At 39.8% G+C, this 26113-nt stretch overlaps 2 protein-coding genes across 7 annotated transcripts in view; one reads left to right on the forward strand and one right to left on the reverse strand.

Annotated features, from left to right (window-relative positions):
• NBEA (neurobeachin) overlaps positions 1 to 26113 on the forward strand; it is a 739008-nt gene that overhangs the window by 472475 nt on the left and 240420 nt on the right. For 3 of the 6 annotated variants that reach the window (XM_066381029.1, XM_066381023.1, XM_066381024.1), the window contains exon 40: positions 16135 to 16271. In XM_066381029.1, coding sequence (XP_066237126.1) covers positions 16135 to 16271 — 137 coding nt within the window. The other 3 variants (XM_066381025.1, XM_066381027.1, XM_066381028.1) reach the window with 3 other exon arrangements.
• MAB21L1 (mab-21 like 1) lies at positions 18298 to 20425 on the reverse strand. Its single transcript, XM_066381022.1, has one exon. The coding sequence runs from the start codon at positions 19902 to 19904 to the stop codon at positions 18825 to 18827; it is 1080 nt and encodes a 359-aa protein (XP_066237119.1). The 5' UTR covers positions 19905 to 20425; the 3' UTR covers positions 18298 to 18824.

A 26113-nucleotide genomic window follows, 5' to 3' on the forward strand; every position in this document is an offset into this window, starting at 1 on the left:
GCAACTATATTTTTCTCTTCTCCTCCCTTTTCCCCTTCTATCTCTCTTATCCTCTCGCAGCCAGTGGCTCGATTGGTTCAAGCACCAGCCCCAAGGATAGCTCAGTTGGTCTGAGCATCGGCCCCAGACGGGTTTTCTGGGTGGATCCCAGTCAGGGTGCATGCAGGAGTCTGTCTCTCTATTACCTCTCCTTTAACTTAAAAAATAAGTAAATAAATAAAATGCACAATTTAATGATTTTTAATATATTCACAGAGTTTTGCAACTATTACAATAATTTCAGAAGATTTTAGAACCCCAAAAAGAGACCTCTACTATTTGGCTGCTTCCCTCAATTTCCCCAGTCCCTATCCACAAGCCCTGTGGGACCACTAAAGTACTTTGTGTCTCCATAGATTTGCCTAATTGGTACATTTCTTGTAAATGGAATTATAATGTGTAGTCTTTTGTGTCTGGCTTCTTTTACTTACCATAGTGTTTCCAAGTTTTATCCCTGTTGTAGTATTTATGTCCTTTTTATAGTGAAGAACATTCTATGATAGGGATAGACCACATTTTGTTTATTCATTCATTAGTTGGACATTTGGTTTGTCTTCACCTTTTGGCTATTGTGATTAATGCTGCCATGAATTCATGTACAACATTGTATGTAACCATATATTTTCATTTCTCAAGTATAAACTTAGGCATCAAATCAATAGGTCAAATGATAACTTCATGTTTACCCTTTGATTAACCTCTTGACTGTTTTCCAAAGTGGCTCCATCATTTTATATTCCTGTCCACAGTGTGTGAGGGTCCAATTTCTCCACATTCTTCACAATACTGGTTATTACCTTCTTTATTATTACTATGCCACAAAATTTTAATTATACCATTCTTAAAACACTTTAAAACTTTGTAGATGATTTTCTATATGTTTTCTCTCTCCATTTAGACTGAAAATTTCTTAAAGGTAACCATATTCGATATAACTCTGAACCATGAAGAAATCTTCTAACACAATTACTTGCTCTTAAAAGTTTCCACTGACTAAGTTCATGTAGGTAAAGTAAACTGGAGAGCTAAGACAATTATTTAATTACCATAATTCTCCATGTATAAGATGCCACCATGTATAAGATGCACCTTAATTTTGGGGCCTGAAATTTGAAAAAAAATGTATTACATAAAGTTATTGAACTCAAGTTTTATTCATGATAAAATTCATACAATTCCTCACACTGTCAAAACTCTCATCTATTAGCTTGTCCACTCTTGTGTCTGATGACGAATCACTGTCTTCAACAATGAGCGCAAAAACAAGCATGGGCAATGCAAGTAAAAAAATCTATAACCACTGTATAAGATGCTCCCAGTTTTTAGACCTCAAATTTTTTGGGAAAATGTGCATCTTATACATGAGGAAACACGGTAATTTATACCAGAAACAAAAGACAAATCAAAACATTTTGAGCTTCAATTGTCAGGTCATCTGCTTATACTAGTAGAAGCATTTCAGATAAATACTCTACTCATCACTTGATTTTTTTCAGGTTAAGAACAACTATAGTTAAGCTAATCTGTATTTCATCCCATCTTCTGTGAATGGTATCCTTTTAACTGTCTCTTAAAATCAAGATACTACTGTGACTTTTAATCACAAAATAATGTATCACACAGAAGAGATAGTCTATAATCCTGTCACCAATGGATTTTAAATATTTCAAAATTAGTTATTAGTATAAGGAACTAGCAACATGGGGAAGAAGTGCTGGAATATGAGTTGGATTTTTTTTATATGGGGTTTTAAAAATGGTAGATTTATAATCTTTATCTCACCCAAATCAGGAATCTGACACTCAGAAAAATGCATTATGTAAATTTAAGAATGTGAAAAAATATATAAATAATGAGGAGGTTTGCTTAGAAACAGAGTGTAATCAAGGAGAGGTTCTCCTAAGTGAGTCATCTTCCCAGCATGACTTACCCTTCATGTCCATTGACTTAAGTGGCTTAGAATTTTTTTTTAATTTTTATTGATTTGAGAGAGAGAGAAACATCAATTTGTTGTTCCACTGATTTATGCATTCATTGGTTGATTTTTGTATGTACCCTAACTGGGAATTGATCCCACAATCTTAGCATATCGTGACGATGCTCTAACCCAGTGGTCCCCAACCTTTTTTTTTTTTTTTTTTTTTTTTTTTGTATTTTTCTGAAGCTGGAAACGGGGAGAGACAGTCAGACTCCCGCATGCGCCCAACCGGGATCCACCCGGCACGCCCACCAGGGGGCGATGCTCTGCCCCTCCGGGGCGTCGCTTTGTCGCGACCAGAGCCACTCTGGCGCCTGAGGCAGAGGCCAAGGAGCCATCCCCAGCGCCCGGGCATCTTTGCTCCAATGGAGCCTTGGCTGCGGAAGGGGAAGAGAGAGACAGAGAGGAAGGAGGGGGGGGTGGAGAAGCAAATGGGCACTTCTCCTATGTGCCCTGGCCGGGAATCGAACCTGGGTCCCCCGCACGCCAGGCCGATGCTCTACCACTGAGCCAACCGGCCAGGGCCCCCAACCTTTTTTGGGCCACGGACCAGTTTAATGTCAAAATATTTTCACGGACTGGCCTTTAGGGTGGGACGTGATAAATGTATCACGTGACCAAGACAAGCATCAAGAGTGAGTCTTAGATGGATGTAACAGGGAATCTGGTCATTTTTTAAAAATAAAACATCATTCAGACTTAAATATAAATAAAACGGAAATATTGTAAATTATTTATTCTTTTTCTGCGGACCGGTACCAAATGGTCCACGGACCAGTACCAAATGGCCGGGGGGTTAGGGACCACTGCTCTAACCAACTGAACTAACCAGCCAGGGCCTGCTTGGAATATTTTTACAATTGACCATTCCTATGTCTCTAACTCTCTATTTAACTTCATTCACAAATTCACTTACTCATTAACATGTATTGATTATTTAGTGAGTATATAGAGCTCTGAAATTTAGAGACTGATGGAAAAAAGTCATTAAGAGAATTAGGTCAGCTACCACCATCTCTCAGTGACTCATATAACCAGAAAGTCCCAGCACAGGATATACTACCCTAATAAATGAAAATAGACACTTAAGATGGTCCAATAGATAATTTAGACCTTCAAAGTTCATACTACCCTAATAAATGAAAATAGACACTTAAGATGGTCCAATAGATAATTTAGACCTTCAAAGTTCTAACTTTGAATGTCCAGATTTCAGAGACAAAATTTTTATACATAAGTTGAACATTACCAAAAGCTGAGCTCAAAAGGGAGGGAAAAGCAAAATATAGAGTATACAGGAAGGAGGAAGAATTCAAGATTCTAGAAAATTATCATAAAGTTACAGAAACCACAGAATCCTAAAATCTAAGAGTTTTTCAGAGTAATTTGTTGTTTAAAAAAATATATGAGCCTAAAGTACAGGAATATTTTATTATAATCATTTAATGGAATAAGATAATAAGTACTACAGAAGATGAAACAAGTTTAGTATTTCAGCATTGTAGATAAACTCTCGAATTCTGTCTGCTTAAGCCTAACTACTTCACGCAATACAATCTAATATGGTTAGTGAGCATGCCTTCCCTATAAAACTAGTATTTTTTAAAAGATTCCTCCAAATTAATTTAGTTTTAATGATAGAGTCTAACTAGAATTGACTCAACCTGGTATTTGTATTTCAGGGGGAAAAATGTCTTTTAAGCATTCTAGATTCTCTAAAATGCATTTTGCTCAGGATTTTCCCCTTAATTTTTAAACCCATGTGTATTTCAAGGGAAATTTAATCCATATGTCCCTGACTCACTCACACTTAACTCATCAAAATGTTGTTTAATAAAAGCTATTTGATGTTGAAAAGCCTATGAGTCTTTATAAGTCTTTTTTCTCTCTTTGAATTAGGAAGTGGCCCTGCCAGTCATAAATAGTGTACCCAAAGGATTCACGTTCAGCTTCAAACACAGAATCCACAAAGCTCTGAGAAACAGCATTAAACACAGGTCCATTTCTTAAAAAGCTAAAATATTTAAATTTCTAACTTAATTTTTTAATTCCATCCAAGAGTTGTAAAAATAAATAAAAGCTTTATCTTGACTATCTAGCCTTCTTAGCCTGTCACCGTTATCTGTATAGTATCTACAAGGCCATTTTAGAGTCTGCAAATATTTTACTGTATCCATTTTTCCTTATTTCCAAACACATATGTCTCTTTCAACCATGGATTCTATAATCTATAAAAAGCACTTTTAAGGTAATCTTAGCTGTAACAGCATCCCTGCTGACCAAACTATGTTAATTTAAAATATAATAAAAGGACATCATTCAGTCTGTTTATTAGACATGAGCAATGATTCAAATTATATATAACATTCTTACATCTTTTTTTTTTAATCTTAAGAATAAGCCATCCTGGCTGACCAGGCAGTGGCGCAGTGGATAGAGTGTCGGACTGGGATGCAGAAGACCCAGGTTCAAAACCCCGAAATCACCGGCTTGAGGGCAGGCTCATCTGGCTTGAACGAGGGCTCACCAGCTTGAGCGCAGAGTTGCTGGCTTGAGCGTGGGATCATAAACATGATCCTATAATCACTGGCTTGAGCAAGGGGTCACTTGCTGTGCTCTAGGCCCCCCCCCCCCCCGTTCAAGGAACATATCAGAAAGCAATCAATGAACAACTAAGGAGCGGCAACAAAGAATTGATGCTTCTCATCTCTCTCCCTTCCGGCCTGTCTGTTCCTAGCTGTCTCTCTATCTCTCTCTATCTCTGTCCCAAAAAGAAATAAAAAAGAATAAGCCATCCTTTGTTATGCTGTGTTTCACAGACTACAAAGACCAGGTCTGTGCTTTCTAATACACTGTTCTAGTTGAAAGTTATTTTCATATCTTACCTTTTTCCTCCGTATAGAAAGTTTCCCATTAAGCTATTCCTCTACAGATTTATTATTACACTTACTACCAACATGAAAAACGGGGGCAATAAACAAGTCAACTAATTTATCAATAGACTATATCTCTTCCACATTACATGGAGGGGACTAAACTTTCATGGACGATGCTCTTTAAAAGTCATAAAAGCAGATACTAATCACTTATTGAAAATACATGGGTCATCTTGTTTGTCACACTTGGAGAGAAACAAATTTGAGATAGCAAACTGTTTTCTTACTCCCGAACTGTGGGTGTGAGCAAGTTGGAAGAAAGATGAGTATCATCATCACAGACTGCCACACCTTTGGCACTAATTCAGACATTCAGGGAAAACAGATTTTATACTACATTTAGAGAAGTGCTAGACCGAAGGACAAAGAAGTCTTCCTGTGTACCAAAAATATTTTATTTATTTAATCATTTCATCCCTGTGGCTTGGTACCGTGGAGCCAGAATAGTAGTCCTCACAAAGAGCAACTTAAATAAAACAGTCCACGCTCTGACAAGTGTTTCCATGGCGATCACTTTCGAAGGAATGATCACAGCAGAGTGGGCTCCATCAGTTTAAGTCATCAGTCCAATAAGTGGAAGTCTAGAACTTTCTATCAGCAAAAAAATATGGAAAAATCAGGCTGAATTTGCTGTCTATATATTGTTAATATATTTTTCCAGATAAAATATTTACACAGGCCCTGGCCGGTTGGCTCAGTGGTAGAGCATCGGCCTGGCGTGCAGAGGTCCCGGGTTCGATTCCCGGCCAAGGCACACAGGAGAAGCGCCCATCTGCTTCTCCACCCCTCCCCCTCTCCTTCCTCTCTGTCTCTCTCTTCCCCTCCCGCAGCGGAGGGTCCATTGGAGCAAAGATGGCCCGGGCGCTGAGGATAGCTCCTCAGCCTCTGCCTCAGGTGCTAGAGTGGCTCTGGTCGCAACAGAGCGACGCCCCGGAGGGGCAGAGCATCGCCCCCTGGTGGGCAGAGCATCGCCCCCTGGTGGGCGTGCCAGGTGGATCCCGGTCGGGCACATGCAGGAGTCTGTCTGACTGTCTCTCCCCGTTTCCAGCTTCAGGAAAAAAAAAAAAAAAATATATATATATATACATATTTACATAGTTTTATTGATCAGAAGATGACTGATTACCGTGTTGTTGTTTTGTTTTGTTTTTTTCAATTCAAAAGCGTTAAATTTTTCCTTTAAGTCACTGACAGGTAAAAGAGCTAAGTATAGTTGCAGTGCCATACCAGTTAAATTGGTATACAAAACAGGGATGCTAAGAATCAGGTATCACTGATACTTTCTTAAAAGTAAATGATGACTCAAAGGTTGGGCTGTGAGAATGAGTCTCCATTCTGCAACCATCTTTCTGGGGGGAAATGAGTTGGGTAAGTAATAGAGAGGGAAGTGAGCTCGGCATATGAACCTGGGAGACTTAATTTACATTTGTGCAGAGAAAACAATACTATAGGCTGATAACTTTACAACTCCATGAAACAGGGACTATATACTTCCTTTTAAGATATGAAAACTGAGGTTCAAACATTAGGGTTTTTTGTTCATGATCACATAAGAAGCACTTGTTCATTCTACTACATCAGTGGGTTTTTTGTTTTGTTTTGTTTTTAAGTGAGAGGAGGGGAGATAGAGAGATAGACTCCCACATGCGCCCAGACCCAGATCCACCCAGCAACCCCCATCTAACGCTGACACTTAAACCAACCGAGCCACTGGTTTGGGAGGAGAAGAGAGAGTGAAGGGGGGAGAGGGATGGGAAGAGAAGCAGATGGTCACTTCTCCTGTGTGCCCTGACCAGCGATCAAACCCAGGACATCCACACCCTGGGCTGACGCTCTACCACTGACCACACTGGCCAGGGCCATCAGTGGTTTGTTTGGGGTTGTTTTTTTTTGGGGGGGGGGTCATTCCAAGTTGCAACCCAAAAAATCAATTAAATGGGTTAGTACCAGCATTATTTTTAAATGAAATAAAAGAGAAAAGAATAGATTGAAATAGAAAAAAAATGCATATAGTAAAAATAACAGCTGGAAGGACCTGTGGGGTCCTTATTCTCTGATGTAAGATCCTAACTTGACTCAGGTTAGATGTGGTTATCCAAGAAAAACAAATATAGACAATATATACCATACACAAGACGTAACAGTGGGTGTGTGGAGCAAGAAGACACATATGGGGCCCTGGCTGGTTAGCTCAGTGGATAGAGCATCGGCCCGGCATATGGACATCCTGGGTTCAATCCCTGGTCAGGGCACACAAGAGAGGCAACCATCTGCTTATCTCCCCCTCCCTCCACCCGTTCTTTCTCTCTTCTTCTCCCATAGCCTGTGGCTCAATTGGTTCAAGTGTCGGCCCCAGGTGCTGAGGATAGCTCAGTTGGTCTGAGCACTAGCCCCAGTTGGAGTTGCTGAGTGGATCCCAGTCGTGTCATATGAAGGAGTCTGTTTATCTTCCCTCTTCTTATTTAAAAAAAAGAAGACACATGTGGTTAAACTTATGTGTCTAGAGAAAGAACAGATAATGGGGAGAGGAGAAAACAACCTAGATGTACAAAGGAAGTCATGGATAATGTAAACCAAGGTCCTGGACCACCATGGGCATTCCAGAAAGCCCTCCTATTCTAGTTTTTCCTATCTTGAGTCTGGAAGCATAAGTAAAAGAATATAAAGATTTAGAGTTGTTACAGGCAGTGGAAAACATCATTTTCTAAAATATCACCTTCTGTGTGAAACTACTGTTCTAAATTACTCAGGTAGAAGTATGAGGCAGGGAGTCCTGAAATAAAAGCTGTGGCATTTACTTGAAAGTTTTATGTGCTTGGAGGAATCTGGATTTTTATCCTGAAGGCTATGGCAAGACAGTGATATAAAGTCAGGCAATGATAAGATCCAATTTTTATATATTTGAAAATATATAAAAGGCCCTCACCCCGCCCCAGATTTGGAGTAAAAGGCTATTGTCCAAACCTTTTAGAGGTGAAGAGAGTCTGTACTAAGTTGGTGGTGACAGGAGGGAGGAGAAAGAGACAGCTACAAAGACACTGAGAAGGTACTATGTGAGCGGTGCTGATAATTGACTAGCTGTGGCGAGTGAGAACGAGGGAAATTTGGTCTGGGAGAAGAATGATATAAGAAGCTATTAAGTGTGTTTGGGAATGTGGAAAAAAAACGTGTTTTTAGGGAAGAGAGGAATGAAGATTGTTCTGTTGGATACCCCACATTTTCAAATGGATAATAAAGGTTTGAACTTTGAGAACCAAGTTTGCCATGGAATTCATAATTAAAAATGCGGAGATCACCTGAGGAGAGTGAGAATATATAAAGAGAAGAGCAGTAGGCCAAGTCAGATCCCCTGTGGAACAAGGCTGACATGGCAGCAACCAACAGAGAGCCCGTCAAGGGCCCTACAGTGGAAGCCAGGCCGAAGGGGAACCGGAGAGGATGGCAGCCAAGGAGCTTTGGTTTAGCGTTTCTCAAACTGATATTCCTTGGAAACACAGGTTTTGAAATAAAGTTAATATAGGGAAAATGTATAGTTCAATGAGCTTGGACAATTCTGGGTTAAAATATAAAATGTCACATGGGTTGTTTTTTAATTGGATAGACTTTTTCAAGTCTCTAATTTATAAATTAATATGAGCACTTCTAATACCACGGCCTAAGCAGAGGATGAGGCAAAAGGAGTGTACAGGAGTGAGGAACTAAGGACAAAGCTACGTCCAGAAGCCTAACAGAGAAGGCGAGAGACAGAGGTCAGCGGGAGCTGGAAGGGGCGGGACAGGAGGACGAGATCCCAGGGGAAAGAACAACTGGTTTGATCAGGATGAAAGATATATTTTCTGAAACTGGAAAAAATTTATAAATGCAGAGGCAGGAAAATCTTTAGACGAGGAAGGCATCAAGATAAATGACAAAATTTCATTTTTTCTCCAAAATATGAATACTTCATTAATTATTCAGTCAGATGGACAAATGTTTATGGTTTTTTTCCAGGAAGGGGCCATATATTGTATTTAATCATCTTCTCAGAGATATGTGACTGAAAAAAGGATAAACACTGCTGTTCTACACTATGACACCTGAGCTTTAATCTTTGTTTCCTTAACCTAAAAAGTCTGACACTCAAGGCTCAGTGTGTTTTTTCAGTGTTGTCTCACTGCTCCCCTTTATACCCTAATCACTGGCCAGTCGAATTTTCTCCTGTTCACGCTCTCCCCACCTGTGATGCTCTGCGCCCTCACCCCGCCCCAGGCTAACCCTGCTCATCCATCACAGTTCACTTCAGATGTCACTGCCTCATCCAGTCCTAACTACACCCTGCCCCCCCCCCCTTAAGAAAGGGCTGGAAATCATCACAGTTTGTGAATGTAATTTTTTTTCTGCCCCTCTCTTGGGGGAGGCCATATACATAACAGTTAAATGCCCTGGCTTTGAACTCAGATAGCAACAGGTTTGAATCCTGTCTCTACCACTTCCTAGTTGTATGACCTTCCCTGAATTACTTCCTTCAGTCTCATTTTCTTATCTGTAAAATAGAAACAGCAGTACCTATCTCATAAGTGCTTTAACAATACTTAGCTAACCCCTCTCGCCCTTATGTCAAAATTGTTCCTGCCTGCCTTAATGTTTACTCTGTAGTATAAACTTCTTGTGGGTAAACTCACATCTTATACGTTACTGCATTCTCTCAGAGTGCCCAAAATGGTGCATCTTTTTTTGTTGACTACATGAATGAATGAATGAATGAATGCTGAGTTAACTATGTCTCAGCATTTAATTTACAAATAGGAAACAACTCACATACTAGGTAAAATATGACAGTTATGAAATTATGCTATTTAAAAATATAGAATGCATGAGAGACACAGCTGAAGTGGCCAATTATGTTATAACTCTCATTGGTTTGCAGCAGATTCTTAAATATATGCTTTCTCTAAAATGCAGTATCTTTCATATTTTTAAAGAACAATTTAAAATCAATTCCATAAAAACATAAAACATGTAATCTGTTATTCTAAGCAACCTTTTTACTATGACACATACAACAATGGTGTATGTGATCTTCTGTATTCCATCCCATAGACACAGATTGCATGCTCTGTGACAGATACTTTGTCAGATGAAGAAGTTAATACCTCTGTCTTCAAGCAGCTCATGCCAGCCAGGAGCAACAGACTCCTAAGCACATATATTCAGTATATTAGAAGTCATACAATAAAGACGTGCCCAGAAAACTGTGGAAACCTAAAGGCACTTTGTCCAAGGGCTGCAGAGACCGAGTCCTCATCCGATAGATTTAAATCATCACCTCGGGTTTATTCACTCATCTACTCTAGTAGGAATTTACTCTTCTCCATCATTAACTGATATCCTAGTGCCATAAAAGAGTCAATACTCTCCCAGAAAGTAAAAAATGTTTTCCATATGTTGAACTAAATATGATATAACTAGAAACACAAATGTCAGCTGGCTCACCTATTGAATGAAAAGGCAAAGCAAATGATTACAATGAACATTAAAACTGTCTTTTCTTTTTTAGTATGTTTTTGTGCTAGAAAATAACTCTGATATTTTGCTTATAGTATACATGCTTTGTAAGCTTTTTCTTTTACAGAGTCATTCATTGGCTGTGGAATACGCAACTGCTTTTTATTCTGGAGGGAAGACATTCTTTTGCACTAAAAATAAAGGATTTCCAGTGTTATTTCTTCTTAATAATTTAAGGATTTTAAGTTTAACAATTTTTGTTGGTTTATTATGCAAATAAATTAAAAATCATAAATGGTAGGTTAAAGTTAGAACCTATCAGATTGTCTCTGAGTACTTTTTAAAATTTATTATAAACAGTAAATAAGATGTAATTTTAGACAGTGCAAAAATAAATGTTCTACCATGATTAACAGATATTTTTTGAAAATGAAGTCTTCAGTTCTTCCTAGAAAGGCTCCATTCTTCCTGTTTTGTTTTAGACTAATGTAGGTTGAGTTTTACCAAAGGTTGGTTTACTCAGATCTGAAAATATTAATGTGCATTCTTAAACACCTGTCTCATTTTGTACAGGACTAATCTAAGGAAACCAGTGCACTCTGGGCATGATTGCTTATTGTTAATCTCAATCTAAGGATTGATTAGGTTTAAGAAGTCACTAGAGGGCACAAAGAGGCCATTACTGCAGCATGGTGAGCTTTGTAGTATCAAATTTGGGTTTATAGAGTGTTTATAATAGCTTTGGGTGTGTGTGCAAAATTGGGAGGGAGGAGACAATACTGACTAAATTCATAACTTCTGAGGTATGTATTCTATCAGTTGTTCGGGTTATATTTTCCTAGTTTAAACAAAATTGTTCTATAAATATTTTCAAAAAAGAAAAGCTTTTGAAAATTCCAAGGATCATTGTTCTAATATACTTGGACCACTATCAGAAGTCTGCATGTAAGAACAGAGTGACAGTCTGGAGGTTGTATTACTATAGTTTCCTTTTTCTTGAGGCTTTTCAAATGCCTGAAACCAAGGGAACTCTCCTGGGTGATAGCCATTGAAGACTGTCTGCAATGTTTTTGCCCTAAGTTCCCTTTTCCCAGGCACAAACACAAACTTGTCTGTTTTCTTAATGCCTAATAAAGTTTCCCTGAGATTCTAAAACAAAGTTACAACTTTCTTATTTCTTCAGTAATTTAAGTTATTTTGAGATTGAAGCATTGTAATTATTTAATTCTATGGGGAAAATAATATAAATCCAAAGCAATGATAAATATTTTCGGTATGTTCAGATACTTAGGCTGTGAGTTGTTTTCCTACAAATTTTATCACATAATAGAAATAATTGAAAAAATTTACTTCCTTATATTTTTGTCATTTTGGAGGAATATATTCTTTTGCACTAAAAATAAAGGATTTCCAGTGTTATTTCTTCTAAATAATGTAAGAATTTTAAGTTCAACAATTTTACAAAGATTATCCCATGTTTATTTCCTAAAATAAAAGGTTTTTTTTACATGTTCCAAAAACAAATTGAATATGTGGTTTCAAAGTAATTGAGAGTGCAGAAAATACATATAGGTAATAAAACTTTTACTAATATTAAACCAAGTTTAGAAAATATTCAAGTGATTCTAAAATACATTGTAATTTCACGTACACTCTTATTTTTTTGCCAAGTTAAAGTTATCAACTACGATGCCAATTTTAATTAACTTTCAACTCTTTGTCCCTATATAAGTATATTCTTTTTGCAGTTTATTTTGGAACTTGTAAATCTAACTTTGAAAAACTAACTGCCATTAATTGCTTTTTAATTGCTTGAATGCTCTTGACCCTCCCCAAATAATGAATTCCGGTATCTGAGAAAAAGGATGCAGCCGGACCTCTGGAAAGAGGCTTGACCCTTAAGAGGAGGCTTCGGTACTGCTGGGAGCTGGGCTGGATCTGGTATTGTCCCTTTGGACATACCCTCACTGAACACCAACATCAGACAAGGTCACGTGATGATGTGAGGCAAAAAAACCCAGCTTTATGGTTTTGTCTAAGCACAGACAAGAACAAGGTCACCCTGCATACACCGAAATACCAGCATCCCCTCTCCAGCTAATTGTATGAGTGCCTGCTGCTGCTTTGCCAGTTGCAGCATTAGCCTCGATCTAGTCCTCCCTCCCTTTAGATAAGATTTTAAAAATAGACTTATTAAGATACCCAGTCATAGAATAAACCCTGCTTCCTGACAGAGCCCAATCCAGAGTCAAGTCCGGCATCCTTCACAGTATCATTTAACCAAAGCCCACAGAAAGTCCTTCCAATACCCTCTTACTAGGCCGCCCCATTTCTTATTGTCCCTCATTCTAATAAGCAGTAAACTCAATTTTTTCAACTAGAGACAAGTCCTTGTGGTCTTTAGCAAAAGGGTGTTGACACATCATAGCTCCAAGTTGTGACTGTTGAACTACTGACAGTTTATGTAAAGAAACTTTGTAAACTATAAAGTTCTATTAAGAACTTAACATATCTAGACTTAGAATTGTGTTTTCAGTAAATGCAAACCCACAAGTTTCTTTTATCATTTTGCTTTAAAATACATTTGATAAATAGTTATCTTTTCAAAGATAAAACATGTTTTTTTTCTACTCTAAATTTACCATCTCAACTGATTAAAGATTGTATGCCTCTAAGAGAATTTATTCTTCTAAAGATTCTTTTCATGTATGTTTGGGAACTGATCTTTGTTCTAGTTCAGATTTTAAATTAACATTTAAATAATTGGCAAGTAATACTCCTATACTTCTTTCAAACATATCCTTCCTTCTTAAACATTATAATCCCAATTCTAAAACATAGATGACGTTTACATGGGGTTTTTTTTTTCATTAACCTCTTTAGATAGTGGAATTTTAAACTATTGCAGGCATCCAGAAGGCGAGGCGGTTTTGTCCCATGCATTTGTTTAGCAGTACTTTAGTATTCATCACTTTACTTACATGCACGCTGAGGGCATTCTAAATTGTCCTTTTCTTGCTCTTGTAATGATTGGAATGGATACATCTACCTTCAGTTTCCAACTCACTGAAGCAAGATTAGGAGGTTAAGTTTTTTACAAGGTGCCTTCTAGAGCAGAACCTGCTGTATCACCATTGCTGTGGTATGGGAGATGCTGCCTTTTTTGAACTATTTTTATTTGCACAGGGATGGTGGCTTTCAAATAGCCACACCTTTCAGAAGGAAGGTCTGCTGGTTTGTGATTGTGCCTTATGTAAACATTTTAATATCAGATCTCCAAAATCATGATGCTCTCCCAAAAGGGATTAAAGCATAATCCCCTTTCTATTGCTGTAGTGGATTAACTCTGTGTTCTCTCTGTGGCTGGTTTGCCTCCTGAAGACTACAACAAAAAGACTCAGTGCTCCTTCAACTTGCTATGGAATTGGAAGTTGTAATTGGAGATTTCCAAAGGACAAGGATAAAAATGACACACTATTAAATCTGAGTATTTTATGAGGTGTCTTTCTTAAAGGATCTGTTTGAAGCCTTTTTTATAAAGCTCCAGAAAATATCAATTCAATAGAACAAGATTGGAGTAAAGCAAAAGGAAGTACAGTGTCCTTTCAGAAACGCAGAGAAATGTAGTGAAAATGTGTTCCCCGTTAGAATTTTATGCAGTTGTACTTGAAATTCATAATATATTTCAGTAAATCAGTGTGTATGGTTTTCATAATTTGTTTCGTGATTTTTTTCCAATTGTTTGGATATGTTGAATTATTAAGAGAGGCAGTTCGCCATTTAAAAATTTTTTTTGACCACTCTTCCACTGCAAATGCCAGAAATCTCTATGAAACCAGAAATTAGAAGCTTTGTATATTTAGAATGAGACTTTCCTAAGGTTTTATTTAACAAGGCCCAGTGAGGGATATATAAGACACTTTGTGATGTGACCCAGTCACCTTCTTTCTCCCCTCGCCCCAGTGGAGCGGAAACGCCCTGGACGTCTTCAGAGGGAAACCTGGAGAGTGGCAGACCGAGGAGCCCTGGCGCTGTAAGAGTTAAGGGAGCGGCTGCAGTGGCCCGGCGCTGGGGACCGCGAGCTGGGCGCGGGCGGCCGGGGCGCCGCCGAGCGCGCGCACAGACCCTCCAATAAACACAAAGGAGGGCCTGGGGAATAGAAACCCAAATCCACTTGTAATCGTACAAGAGATTCGGGCATAATTACTTGAGCAACCTAGATTAAGATTGATGAGCCTTTAAAGTGGTGCTTCAGATCGACCGCCTCGCCCTTTGCAAAGAACAACCTCGCGGATCCGCAGCGGCCCAGGCGACCTGGCGTCCCCGCGCGGGCTCCGGGGGGACAGCCACACAATAAACGGCAGAACTCAGCGTGCTTGCGTCCGGCCGGACGGCCACGGTCGGGACGCAAGCAGACACTGACACTGTGCTTCCTTGGGTATCCACACCCGTAAGCGGGACGGAAGCGGGCCCACGCCTCGCGGCGGCCCCGACAACGGAGCGGCAGGCTTTGTGCCGGCACTGCCGGCAGCCTGCGTACTGGTCCCGGAAGCACGGCAGCCGCCCGGCCTGCGCGCGTGGCCGTGCCTGCCGCGCTCGGCGAGAAGCCGCGGCCGAGGGCCGGGTCTGCGCTCCCGCCGACCCCCTCTTTACCGCCTCTCCCTGTTGTTGAGACTGACTAATGCGTGGGGTTCAGGGGGTGGAAGGGACTAGAATGCGCCCGTGCTACGGGAGAACCCACGGTATTTCTGCTTTCCTCGTCTGCAGTCTCTGAAATCCGGGCAGCGCAGAACGCCTCCCCTTCGGGGGTCTTACCGGAGCAGCTAAGCGACCACCCTCCTACTTAAATGTTCTAATATGTGCAATTAGTAATTTTCAACCCTAACTCGATCGAGGGGGTTTGAAGGAAGCATCTTAATAGGCACACTGTCTAGAAATATCTTTTACTGCAGCTTGATCCCTCCAGTTTCAAAAGTTGGGAAACAGAACTTTTCGGACGCTTTCCTGAGACTTGTTCGGTGCAAAATGTCGTACAATTTCATCACTTTTTGACTGATTCTTGGTGAGAAATATCACTGCTACGATCTCCCTTTTTTTTGTCCTACATCAGATATGTATTTAATGCCCGCGTGTGCGCGTGTATGTGTAGGCGGCGCGCCTCGGGGTGCCGTTATCAATTGCCTTGCAGATGCAAACCCTTTAGCACTGTAGAATTTATGTATTTCCGTCCCAACCGCTTCGCACCCTGCCGTCCGCCCTTGGGGGGGACGCTGCGGCTCCACGCAACGACGGGTTCTTGCGGACACTGCTGACTGCCCAGGGCCTCGGTCAGCCAGGGTGCTCGTGCACACTAGGGCTTATTATGCTTTATGGAGTCCGTTCTGCACTTTTAAGTTGGTCAATGACAGCGCTTCACCAGCCTTGTAGTATTTCTAGGAGGAGGTTGCAAACTCGCTTGTTAAGGGTCACTTATTCTGTTCTCTGATCTCTTGGGTTTTTTATAGAATTATATATCTCGGGTCTCATTGTAAGGTATTGTATAGGATAAGCAGACCTTATCTCACAAAAAGGAGCTTGATGCATAATATAGGCACCATTTTTTAAGTGCATGTTTAAAAAAAAAACCTATGGTACCCTTCTGGGAGGGAGCCAGAGGTCACAGAGACTCAGCCTGACTCTGGTGTCCTTGTCTTTCAGGCCCAGTGGTTCTCAGCACGCCTGCCCAGCTCATTGCTCCCGTGGTGGTAGCCAAAGGGACTCTCTCCATCACCACGACAGAAATCTACTTCGAGGTAGATGAGGATGATCCTGCCTTCAAAAAGGTCGACACAAAAGTGAGTTAAAGTGATTCCGCTACAGTGCCGGTTGCTTTGTGGCAGGAAATGGTTTTCAATTTTGCTGGCTTTTAAATGACAGTGGGGGAGGGGAATAGATTCCCATCTTTTCTCATGGAAAATAAATGAAATAACACATGCTTTCTTTTATGGGATTGAAGACTATATTAAGGATTTTAAGTCCTGTATTACCAGAGCAGGAACATTTTAACAGTCTGTTTATGAGTACCTTTGTGTGCATTTGGGCAGATCTGGTAGTTAAGCCAATTGCTTCCAAGTCCCTGGGGTACAGAATCTCAGTCTCTGTACGGAGACCAGGAAGGGTTTTATGAAATTTCTGAGGTCACTTTGAATTTCCAAAAGTGTAGATTGCAGTGTAAATTGATATTCATTGAAAGGTTGTAAGGAAACTGCACGAAGGGGGGTACCATTTAGATATAAATTCATCTCCATTATTACATCCATTTTTCATCTCCTGAAATAAGAATGGGTTTTGCATGTGCATTTAAGAGGAAAAGAAACTGACTTAAAATGTGTGTATATAGTGTATACTAGTGCTAAGATGTTTCAAGTTTGTATTCTTGTGTGGGTATAATGTGAGAAAAAAATATTTGGAGGATTTGAAATGCATCAATATATGTTTATTTTATCTTGTGTAGATTTTAAAACCTGAGTTTTAAGGCAGTTCTATACCTCTACACTTTATTCTGCAATCAATTTTATTATTTTAACTTCTATATTACTGTGCAATTTGTAAACTTATTTTCTGAAGTTAAGAATTCAAGAACAGAAGTGTCATGATAGATTATTCAAGAATCATTTTACAAAGATTTTCTTTTAGTTTTCAGAGGCAATAATTCTAAAATAGTCAAAGAACTATGCTCCTCTAGATCCAGAACTTTATTCTTTATATTTAATTTTATATAGAAATAAAGCATTATAAAATGCTATTTGTAGAATAGCAATTGAAATTTAAAAATTTACCCCAACTTGAATTCACTAACAACCTTAAGGCCATAGGTGATTAGACTTTCTCACACACTTGTTGACTATTAAAATACTCTCTGAAGGATGGTTATATGACTTCTCTCACGTCTAGCTCCAAAAGAATTAAATTTTACCAATGACTGTAAATATAGTTGTATTTGACTTTAAATAATTTAAAGTTTGTCTTTATGCTTTTATCATTAGCCCTGTGAAGTAAAAAATAATTTGGGGTTTCTAATTAATTTATTCAGGCTATTTGAACACTGCATAAAAAAGGTCTTACATTAAAAGGTTAGAAATTATCTTCATTTTATTAGCATAGTTATCATTTACAAATTTCAAAAATTTTATCATGACTTTAAGTTCATTTTCTGTGAGTTAGTCTGATTTTTAACTCAGCAATTTTTATTGTCATGATATTTTTTCCTTTTATCATCAAAAAATGAATACTAACCAAAAAGAGCAAGCTTTCATGAGTAGATATAAATTGTCTATTAAAGAACCAATCTTATAAGTTAGAAACTGAGAACAGAGCATTATTATCTTCTGTAGTTCTTCAAAAATGGTGTAAGGTTTATTTTTAATGATTTCATTAGCACACTTCTCAAAATGTTTAAAATATTAATGTGGGATTAATTTTCAAAATGAAATATTACATCTTTTTATAGAAAAACAATTTAAAGCGAGACACAACTTTTACCTCATTTATTAGCTTCTAATTAAATAAAAACCAGCAACAGAAATTAAAATCTAAATCACAAATGTAATTATCCAGTGTATTTCAAGTGCATTTTTTCAAATATATAATTCAGATATTCAAGCGTTATTATATACGCTGAATTCAGATTTCTTTGAATATAATTAAATAACATTTCAAGTATACTTATGGAATGTTAGATATAGAACAAGCAAAATATTTGAAACAAAATGTAAACTTTTCAAAGTTCAGACACTTTCAAAGACAGATTAAAGTTCCAGGAGGAAATCTACCTTTAAATGTTTTTTTTTTTTTTAGTGGAAAATGTCTCGGAAGTATCCAAAAATGGTAATTTAACTTCTGTTCACCAAATCACAAAACACCAACATCCACACTTCAAAGACAATGTGAGATCACAATTATTTGTTACAAATGAAAATATACATTACACTTTCCTTCAGATGCATATCCAAATCGTGTTGACTCACAGACAGATGCACCTAAATCGCCAGGATTGCTATAATCCTTTGATAGTCAGGCAGTGTTCCCTGTGGTCTTGCTTGTTACAGCCGGTCGTTTTCCCGGTGTCAATTGTGTACTTTTCAAGGGAGTTATGAAATCCTTTGTAAAAAAGCCTCTTAATACTTGTGGGTTTGTGTTTTTTCTTTTCCTGTATGTAACTGCTTCCCCCACTTGTGTTTCTCCCCTTGGAGGGTTGGATGAGATGATGCCTAAACATTGTATCCTTATTCCTTTTTAAGGAAGAGATCGAACTGTCAAGTGGGATATTAACTAAGAATCGAACAAGTGTACGCTTAATTAGGACTCTGAAAAGAGCAATCACGTTTGGTTGCTGATGAAACTGTTCCCTAAAGTTTTTCCAAACTTTTCGGGTTGGTCAGGATCTCTCTCGCCAGTCGCCACGTCTGTTTGGCGGCGTTCTCCAGCGCCGAGTGGGGTTTGCCTTGAAACAGGTCTAGGTTGGGCAAGAAGTAGTGAGGGCACCGCCGACACTGCAGGCAGGAGATGAGTTGCAGCAAAATGCCGTTGAGCCGATCGCCCAGGCAGGACTCGTCCCAGTCCGACTCCCGGGGATGCTTTTCACACTCGTAGGAAACCAGAGTCTTCATGTGGTAATTGTTGAGGGGCTGGCCCGGCAGTTCCAGGTGGCGGTCCCGCAAGGTTTTGAGGATGGATAGGCATTTTTTCCTGCAGCCCCCCATCTGTAGTCTGTTCTCCGCCTCGGCGAACTGTAGCACCCAGGCGTCGCTCTCCGCAGAGCTCTGCTTGCCGGCCAGGGAGTGGCACTCCTTGGACAAGAGATTGAACCCTTCCGCTTTGACCTCCGCCACCCGGTTGGGTCCCGGCCAGGGGATGTGGGGAAGCGGCCAGTGGGCAGCACTCCTCGGCCAGATCCCGGTGCATTTAAACGCCGGGGTGATCTGCACCACGTACCGGTCTCGGATTCGCAGTTTCACTTCGCTGGTGTCCGCCACCATCTTGACCACGTCCCTGTAGCTACATTTGTCCACCGCCTGAGCCACGAGCGTCTGGAACCTGGATCGGATCTTGCGCGCGGAGAGGTAGCCGGAGGCGGTAATGAATTCCACCCAGAGGGACATGCTTCTCTTGCGCCCGTCGCTCAACTTGAGCACCGCGCAGCCCGGTAGCGAGCCGTCGTCCACAAAGTTGAACACCCCCATCTGATTCAGGTACAGCACCACCTCAAACTCGGTGGGGGAGATGACCTCTAGGCCCTCATACCGGTTGTCCATCTCGTTGAGGGAGCTGATGAAGCGGGGCTCTTGCACCTCCACTTCCTTGAGCACGTCGGACACGACCTTGCAGACTTCCCGGATGGTTTTGGCGATGGCAGCTTTCCTGGCTTGGCATTTCTCGTTGTAGTACTTGTTGAGATGGTACACTAGCTTGGCCTGGGCCGCAATCATGTTGGGGCAGAGATCCGGATTGTACACCGGAGTCTCGCAGTAGGCTGTGGGATCCAATGCGGCTGCTAGCGCTGGAGCCAACTCCGTGCAGAAACGGCGCGGCGCTCGGAGAGTCTCCCGCCGGTCCCAGTCCCGCCGCGCAGCCGCGGAATCCGGGCGGCCGCGCTCCCCTCCGTGTGCCTCGGCGCGCCCTGCCGCTCTTAAAGCGAAAACACTGCTCTCCCCACTGCCTCTGCCTCTCTTCCTCCTTTAACAATCCTGGCGGGAGAAAGGCGCATGGAAAGATCACCTTCTCAGTTAGGAAAAACAAAAGTTGCGCGGGTACCCAGCAAAGCTCTTCCAGGAGTCAAAATAATTCAACCCTTTTGCCGTGTTTATTTACGCTTCCCCGGAATCATTGTGTGTGTAAAGACCGTTCATCGGATGGAGGAAAAGTGTGCTGAGTGTGTGTGTCGGGGTGAGTGTGCGTATGTGTCTATGTCAGAAGAAGCTGCTGTCGGTTTGTCTCAGAGCCCAGATGCACTCGTGTGGAAATTATAAAGGCAGGGCCAGGCAGGCTGGCGGCCAATCGCCACTGGGCTCGTCACGACAGCCTCCTTCAGCTCCAGCCCGGCTAATTAATCCCCCTCAAGGATAGAGACACAGGAACTAAAGGTAGGAGGCTGCTGCCGGCAGGAACCCACCCAGGCCACCTAGACAGTTTTGGAAATCAAGAGGAAATCTCTCAGCTTTGGTATTACTTGAAGCATATTGACGTTTTTTAAAGACTTGGCAAAGTGGGTTCTCTTTCGGTGTTGAAAAAATCCGGCTTGTCTTTTTACCGCTGAAATATGCAAATTCAGGTGTACGACGGTCCTGCATCAATTAGTGAACTAGGTGGAGTCTTCTAAAACAAAAGTCCCTGACTTGCAATGAGAGGAAGATCATTCATGTCTGGTAATCCTCGAGGTCTTAAAAATGCAGGTTGAAAGTTTGCTCTTTCATATATATGTGCAAGTTGGCTTCCTGGATGATCCCATGTGTTAGAATGATTTTTTAAAATATGATGCAGTGTTTTACTTATGTTTGTTCCTCCTTACGGTTGTTGCAAGGAATCCGAAAATTATTGCTAAGTGTGTTAGATGTTGTCTACTCCAGTTTAAGTTAGGATGTTTAAAGAAATGTTTTGTGCACCCCTCCCCCCATCCGCAGCCCTCTTTGTACTTTGACAGGCTTGCCCAACATTGCAAGTAGTAGTATACTAAGTTATGTATGCACTGGTAGAAATATTTGAAAAACCAATTATCCCTGTGATGGAGGGATTAGTTTTAATTGCATTCATAGCTGTATTTCAATGTGTGAAGTTCAAGAAAGATCATTGAAATGAGATCTACTGGCAGATAACTGTCCTGAAAATTTGTAGGGTTGGGTTTTCTGGCTTTTTTACAGATGCATAATTAAGGCTATATCTCCTCTCATTAGTGTCCTTAGTGGTGACCTGACAGTACACTTCTAATTTTATATAATTTTATGTGATTTGATTACAGGAAAATGGTTAAGATTTTTAAAAGAAAATTAACTTGCTGCCATCCAGGGTTTTTCAGTTAAATATACTTTTGGAAAAATTAGAAAGAAATCAACATTTTAAAATATGGAACCTTGAAATAGAAGGGGAAATGGATTATATAGAACTTTTTGTGTGTGTGTGGTATTAATTGTGTCCTTATAATGTACAGGAAAGAAAAGAAATATTACTTCGGATTATGCAGTGGTTTTAAAACCCTAGCAGATTTTTAATCACCTACCTTTAATTTAGATTTGGTCTCTTTCAAATAAAGAATATTTCCAGCGAAATCCTCTAACTCCTTGTAACAGGTTTGTAGGCACCTATCGAGCCACTTTTGACAAGGGCTTATTCAAGGTCCCCAAATTTTGCTTAAGCTTTTGAGTGGGGGTTGGCGCGCCTTGTAGCATCACAAAGCCACCTATTATTTACTTTCTCGTTATCTAAGAATGATAGACCCTGATTTAACTTAAGATAGTACATTAGATTTGAGGCTTACAGCATTCATCTGCTCCATTCCCCAAGGACCTTCCATTCCCGTTGGAGCAGGGACTGGGAACACCCGAACAGCCCTCCCCGTCTGGCCCGCGCTGCGGCTGAATGCTCTGCTACCTTTGGGCAGTTGAAAGGGAAAGCACATCAGAGCTGAGAATCCGCGGCCACTAAGGCGGAGATGTGTGCCATGGTCTCCAGGGAAAACCGCCTCTGCCCTTCATTCAGCGCTGGTGCCCTCTGTCCCGCCGCTCCGCACTGCCCGGCCATCCTTTGCTCTCTGCTCACTGTCCCACAGGCTTTATTTCTTCGAGCGGTTATTCTATATAGCCTTACTCGGTGTGCTGGGTTTCTGTGCGTCCGCAGGAGGCCGCGTGCTCTGCCCACGCGCCTCTCAGCCCGGGCCCACGTGCGGTGGGTCGAAGCCCGCTGCGGACCTCCCGCCCCTCGTGCTCCCCCTGGGGTTCCGGCCGCAGCCGCCTGGCCGAGAGCTCACCCCTCCATTTCCTGAGCTACCTGCAGACACCCGGGGCTGTGGAGGACGTGACACCGTACAGCACGGAGACCCGGGGGGCCGTGCGGGGACCGTGGCACGGCCGTCGGTCCGGGCGGTCTAAGGCGCAGGGCGAGGAGGGCACCGTTCCGGCCCCGTTGGAGCCGCGCGCGCAGGTGGCGCATCTTACGGGCTCACTGTGCGGCTTAATTGGGTGAAAGCGAAGCTAAACACCGAAGCACTCTGTGCAAACTAATTGGTCTAACCGGGGCCTGTTCACTAACGATTCGCACTTTGAAGAAGAAAAATGTATGGTGAGAAAAGGACTAAGAAACTCGTTAGTTCTCGAGTGTTCCAGGGAAGTGAAGTCATTCTGTTTCAAGGACACCGGGAAGTGGCTGCTGAACCGCTGCCTTCAGCACCCTTCACCCGGGGCGCTGACAGAGATTTACATAACATGGGGTGCACCCACCCGCCTTTACGCCATCGGTGAACCTGGAGCCCTGGGAGGACACTCCAGTGCAAGTCCTGCTTGTTGCTGCTGCAACACAGTGATTTTCTATTACTGTATACTGAACACGTGAAACGAATTGCTTTCTAGAGCTCAGTCTTTCCAGCGAGCTCAACACCTCTCCACTGCTCAAGGGAAAAATCAGACCATCCTGAGGAGTGTGTTCTCTATCCCTTAATTCTTTTTTATTGAAGTAACCTATGTAGAGGAACTCAAAATTGTGTGGGTGTGTGTGTATAGACTGTGTGTGTAATTTAGCCTTTTTAAATCAAGGCTTTGGGGACAGACTTGTTTTGTGGGAGCACCTAACTATTGTAGAGTAAAAATTTTTTTTGAAATATCATTTGACCTATTGAACTAGTTGTTTCAAATGATTATGTAACACAAGGAGATAATTTAAAAATCTATTTACTACTGGGAAAACTTTATAAAACAACTTGAATGACACCAAAGTCTTCTTTTTTCTTTTTTTTTCTTTCTTTCTTTCTTTCTTTCTTTCTTTTTTTTTTTTTTATACTATGAATATAATCTTAGTACTAGAATAAAAGCTTGTGTGTGTCCCATGCTTTAGGATATAAATGTTAATTGTTTTCATTGGTATGCTGTGCAGGCATGTTTGACATGAGTTGATAATTGAAGAAAACTGATCTAATTGAAGGGGGTAAAAACCCAAGAATCTCATGTTGTAATGATAGTTTGAAATGCTTACATTTGTACAGTATTTGGGATTTTAAGATCTAACCAATTTGACTTTTTCATTTCATTTACTTAGTTTACTAGGCAGCCTTGATTTAAAAAATACCATTTAGGGAAAAAATACAAAGAAGTCACAAGCTCACCATTATCATAAATTTTAGCACAATCAATGGATATAAAACAATTAAATACAGTGACTTTTAACACTTTGAAGCATTCAGAATAACAATGGTAAATATTTTTCCCAAAGTGCTATTTCCTAGATCACTTATCCCCATTCTGTAAACCTGCTTATACTCTGAGATAAACAAATTAATGCGTAAACAGTCACCTTATTAAGATTAAAGAAAAAGTCTATTATGTTGACAAATTTAGAAAAGCAAAGTTTCTGTTTAAAAAAACTAATTTATATTTGAATTACATGATCATAAATTTAAGCGATCGCATGACCTTTCATCTGAAAAAATGTGCCTGTCAGTTAGAGGATGTGCACACACATGTTAAATACTCACAAAGATATTGTTTTGTATTTTTTCATTATCTGCTGGCTGCTATTCTGTTCACAAGTATTCATGAATTTAAAGTTTTATTTTTTTAATATGTGCTTATTACACTGGGGAGATAAAAAGAATATGAAGTTGAGTTTATTGAATTATTTATCCCTACTGCTGGAGTGGCTTTGAAGGCTCATTGTAAGCATCTGATTTCTACCCCCCTCTTCTTTTTTCAAACGCACCCACGCTATTTCATCTGTTTCATTCTGCCAGACACAATATATTTCTTTTTTTTACACTAGAGAAATTAAAGACAGATATTTGTGCAGGGTTTTCTTTATATGTCACATTAAATAAAGTAAAATAGAAGAAGCTTTTCTGGTAATTTAATTTGATGGCATCTATACCTTGCTTCCTGTTATGACTCCTTGTGTAATAATACTTGAAACAGTAACTTGAGCGCTTCAAAAGTTTCAGTGATTTCTTAAAACAATTATTTTATATTTTAATATCGGGATCATGATGAATAAAGCAGAAAATTGAGGTCACTGCACAATTCAGATTTCATTGTTTTTTCTTTAACCAGAGCATCCTCATGATTGTGGTTAATTTTTTTAAATGATTTTCTTAATTCTTGACTTGAAATGATCAAGGCCGTTGCCTCAGTCTTCCTTATCCTTAGAGTACACAATTATACAGTCAGATTCCTAGTAGGGAATATTTTTATTTTTCCTGCGGTGTTGCCTAATGAACTTGTTCTTGGTGCTAATAAATGTTGAAAAGTAGCTTTGAGATTAAAATTGGACATTGGGAGTGTACTTACTTTACAAGAATTACCACCACCCTTAGATTTGCAGGTTTGAGATGATGCTGGGTCCTTATCCAAAACCTTTCTTTTGGTAGAAAAATAAATTTAAAGGCTGGATTATTTAGATAATTGTCTCAGTTTCTTAACTTCATTTGCATGTGTATATAGAGTACAGGACATTTTAATTTGCATCTGTAAACTGAAAAATTTGGATTGAGGGAGGTTATCAATGAAAATATTTTCTTATTGCTCAAAATACATAAATGTTATCTAACCCTTTCCAAACATTTGAGGATACTGGGCAAGTCACTCATTTATTGAGTATTATGGAGCAACTGTTGATTCCAATATTCCAGTTCCTTATAAACCTTTTAGAAAATCACTGTTATTTTTATAAACTCTAAAATTAAATTTATATTGCTAGATTTCAGCTTGTATTTTTTTATTTGTATATGCTAGACATATTCTGACAGGATTAATGTACTCATGATTCTTTCCTATATGAAATGCAGGCATTCCTTAACCCATAACTAATGTGAATTTATAAACATTTGCAATATAGTATATCCTTGGCACTGTTAGTACACTGGAGTTTTATTGCATATAGAGAAGACAGTGGAATCAGATGTGATTAGTATCTGTTAATCTGTACATCTGTAGTGGGTCAACCAGGACCACATAGCTCTCATTACTGTCCTGTACTGTATATGATGAAGCTACTGAAAATACTCAACTAAAAGCTACTGAAAATACTCAACACCCTGAGACTAAAATATGGTATGTAGATATGTAGATAGATAATCACCTTCCGGGAATTGCATGTCTGAAATAACCTTTGCTATTTCTAATTTACAGTTTTGCAGCTCATTTTTTATTGAACAAAGCAATTTCTCTAAACTAGGGTTTACTTTTTTAATGATCAGTAACTGGAGTAATAATTTAAAAGGGTAATTACTTTAAAAAAGACTATTACCTTTTATCATGTATATTATATGCAATAAAATAAATGATTTATAAGAAAAGGTTATTAGTTTATAAATAGGAACTCTTATTATACCTTTACATGTAGATACAGAGATTACAACATTATCTAAGAATAGATCACCTAAATCTTTCACTTATGAATTATTATCATTATTCTAGTAATATTTTATTATAAAAATGTGTACTAT

The sequence above is a fragment of the Saccopteryx leptura genome, chromosome 4 (assembly GCF_036850995.1).
Source record: "Saccopteryx leptura isolate mSacLep1 chromosome 4, mSacLep1_pri_phased_curated, whole genome shotgun sequence".
NCBI classification, from domain to species: Eukaryota; Metazoa; Chordata; class Mammalia; order Chiroptera; family Emballonuridae; genus Saccopteryx; species Saccopteryx leptura.